Genomic DNA, 1623 nt, shown 5'->3' on the forward strand with positions numbered 1-1623 from the left:
CGAAGTCCCGATCTGAATCAAATGATCCGCGATACACGCTTCGAAGTCCCGATCTGAATCAAATGATCCGCGATACACGCTTCGAAGTCCCGATCTGAATCAAATGATCCGCGATACACGCTTCGAAGTCCCGATCTGAATCATTTGATTTGCGCTCCGAAGTCCCGATCTGAATCAAATGATCCACGCTCTGAATATATATGTGGGATATGTGAATAATGGCGATAAAAAATAACCACAACTAGACGAAAAAAAAAATTACACAGACAAGAAATCTTAAAAATGAATGCCAAACACTTGCTAATGTTACATACTCTTTTCATCTGTAGAGTTTAAGACACAGGATTCACCAATAACAATATAAAGAAAAGGCACGAACGAAATCACATAATAAAACACATACACATATGTTCATTATTTCCTATAATATGTGTGTTGTTAATTTAACCACAGGTGCAACAGTAAGTGAAATTCTTGAGTGCAGTACAGCAAAACACAAAACACGCATATACACAAAACAGATGTAATTACACATTATACACTTACACAGAATACTTTATTTATTTAATTGAAACGTTTACGGATTTACGTGTTAAGAGCAGTCGATCTCGGATCGTCGAGACCTTTATTTTGACAGCGTCGCTGCGTCACGGAGCGCGCTCGCTGAGCGGAAGTCACTCTGACGCGCTTGTTGACAGGTTCCGGCCCGCGCTCTTCCGCTCTGCTGTGCGCCTGAGTGTCAGATTGCGATTATTAGTTATTGATTATTGGAATATCAGTCTGTAATATCGACGACTTCAGCCGCAGCTGGATCCGACCACAGCGGTGAACATGATAAAAGCCATTCTGATCTTTAATAATCATGGCAAACCACGACTGTCAAAATTCTACGAGCATTACGTGAGTAAACCATTCGCTCCTTATTATTATTATTATTATTATTATTATTATTATTATTATTACTGAATGACTTAATGCTTTACACGTTACTCTGTGTTACATGACGTGTGTTGTTGTGAATAATTGAACAGCTGATTTGTCAGAAATACGTTAAATATTTGGCGGGTTGTTCTTACAGCTGAAATATTAACCATACATGGATTATGAAAAGGAAAACATGCCCTGAAATCTGTTGTCATGGAAGAATAATTGATTTTTGCCATGAAGACTAACAGAGAGAGAGTGTGTGTTTGTGTACATACACTGCTGTTCAAAAGTGTGGGATCAGTAATATTTGTAATGAGTTTTTTTCTTTCTTTCTTTTTATTTTGAAAGAAATGAATGCTTTTATTCAGCAAGGATGTGTTAAATTGATAAAAGGGATAATAAAGACTTATATTGTTAGAAAATATTTATATTTTGAATACATGCTGTTCTTTTTAACTTTACTCATCAAATAATCCTGAAAAAGTATCACAGGTTCCATAAAAATATGAAGCAGCAACAGTTTCCAGCACTGATAATAAATCAGCATATTAGAATGATTTCTGAAGATCATGTGACACTGAAGACTGGAGTAATGATGCTGAAAATGTATATGAGCGTGTGTATGAGCGTGTGTGTGTATATGAGCGTGTGTGTGTGTGTATATGAGTGTGTGTATGAGCGTGTGTGTGTGTGTGT

At 36.7% G+C, this 1623-nt stretch overlaps 1 protein-coding gene across 3 annotated transcripts in view; it reads left to right on the forward strand.

The window, feature by feature from the left end:
- Positions 1–644: 644 nt before the first annotated feature.
- The window catches only part of ap3s1 (adaptor related protein complex 3 subunit sigma 1), a 10855-nt gene continuing 9876 nt past the window's right edge, over positions 645–1623 (forward strand). For 2 of the 3 annotated variants that reach the window (XM_016538361.1, XM_016538362.1), the window contains exon 1: positions 646–900. In XM_016538361.1, coding sequence (XP_016393847.1) covers positions 832–900 — 69 coding nt within the window. In that variant the 5' untranslated portion in view covers positions 646–831. Of the gene's footprint in view, positions 901–1623 lie in introns of all 3 variants that reach the window. The other variant, XM_016538363.1, reaches the window with a different exon arrangement.

This window comes from Sinocyclocheilus rhinocerous, unplaced genomic scaffold (assembly GCF_001515625.1).
Source record: "Sinocyclocheilus rhinocerous isolate Xijiao unplaced genomic scaffold, SAMN03320098_v1.1 scaffold1931, whole genome shotgun sequence".
Lineage (NCBI taxonomy): Eukaryota > Metazoa > Chordata > Actinopteri > Cypriniformes > Cyprinidae > Sinocyclocheilus > Sinocyclocheilus rhinocerous.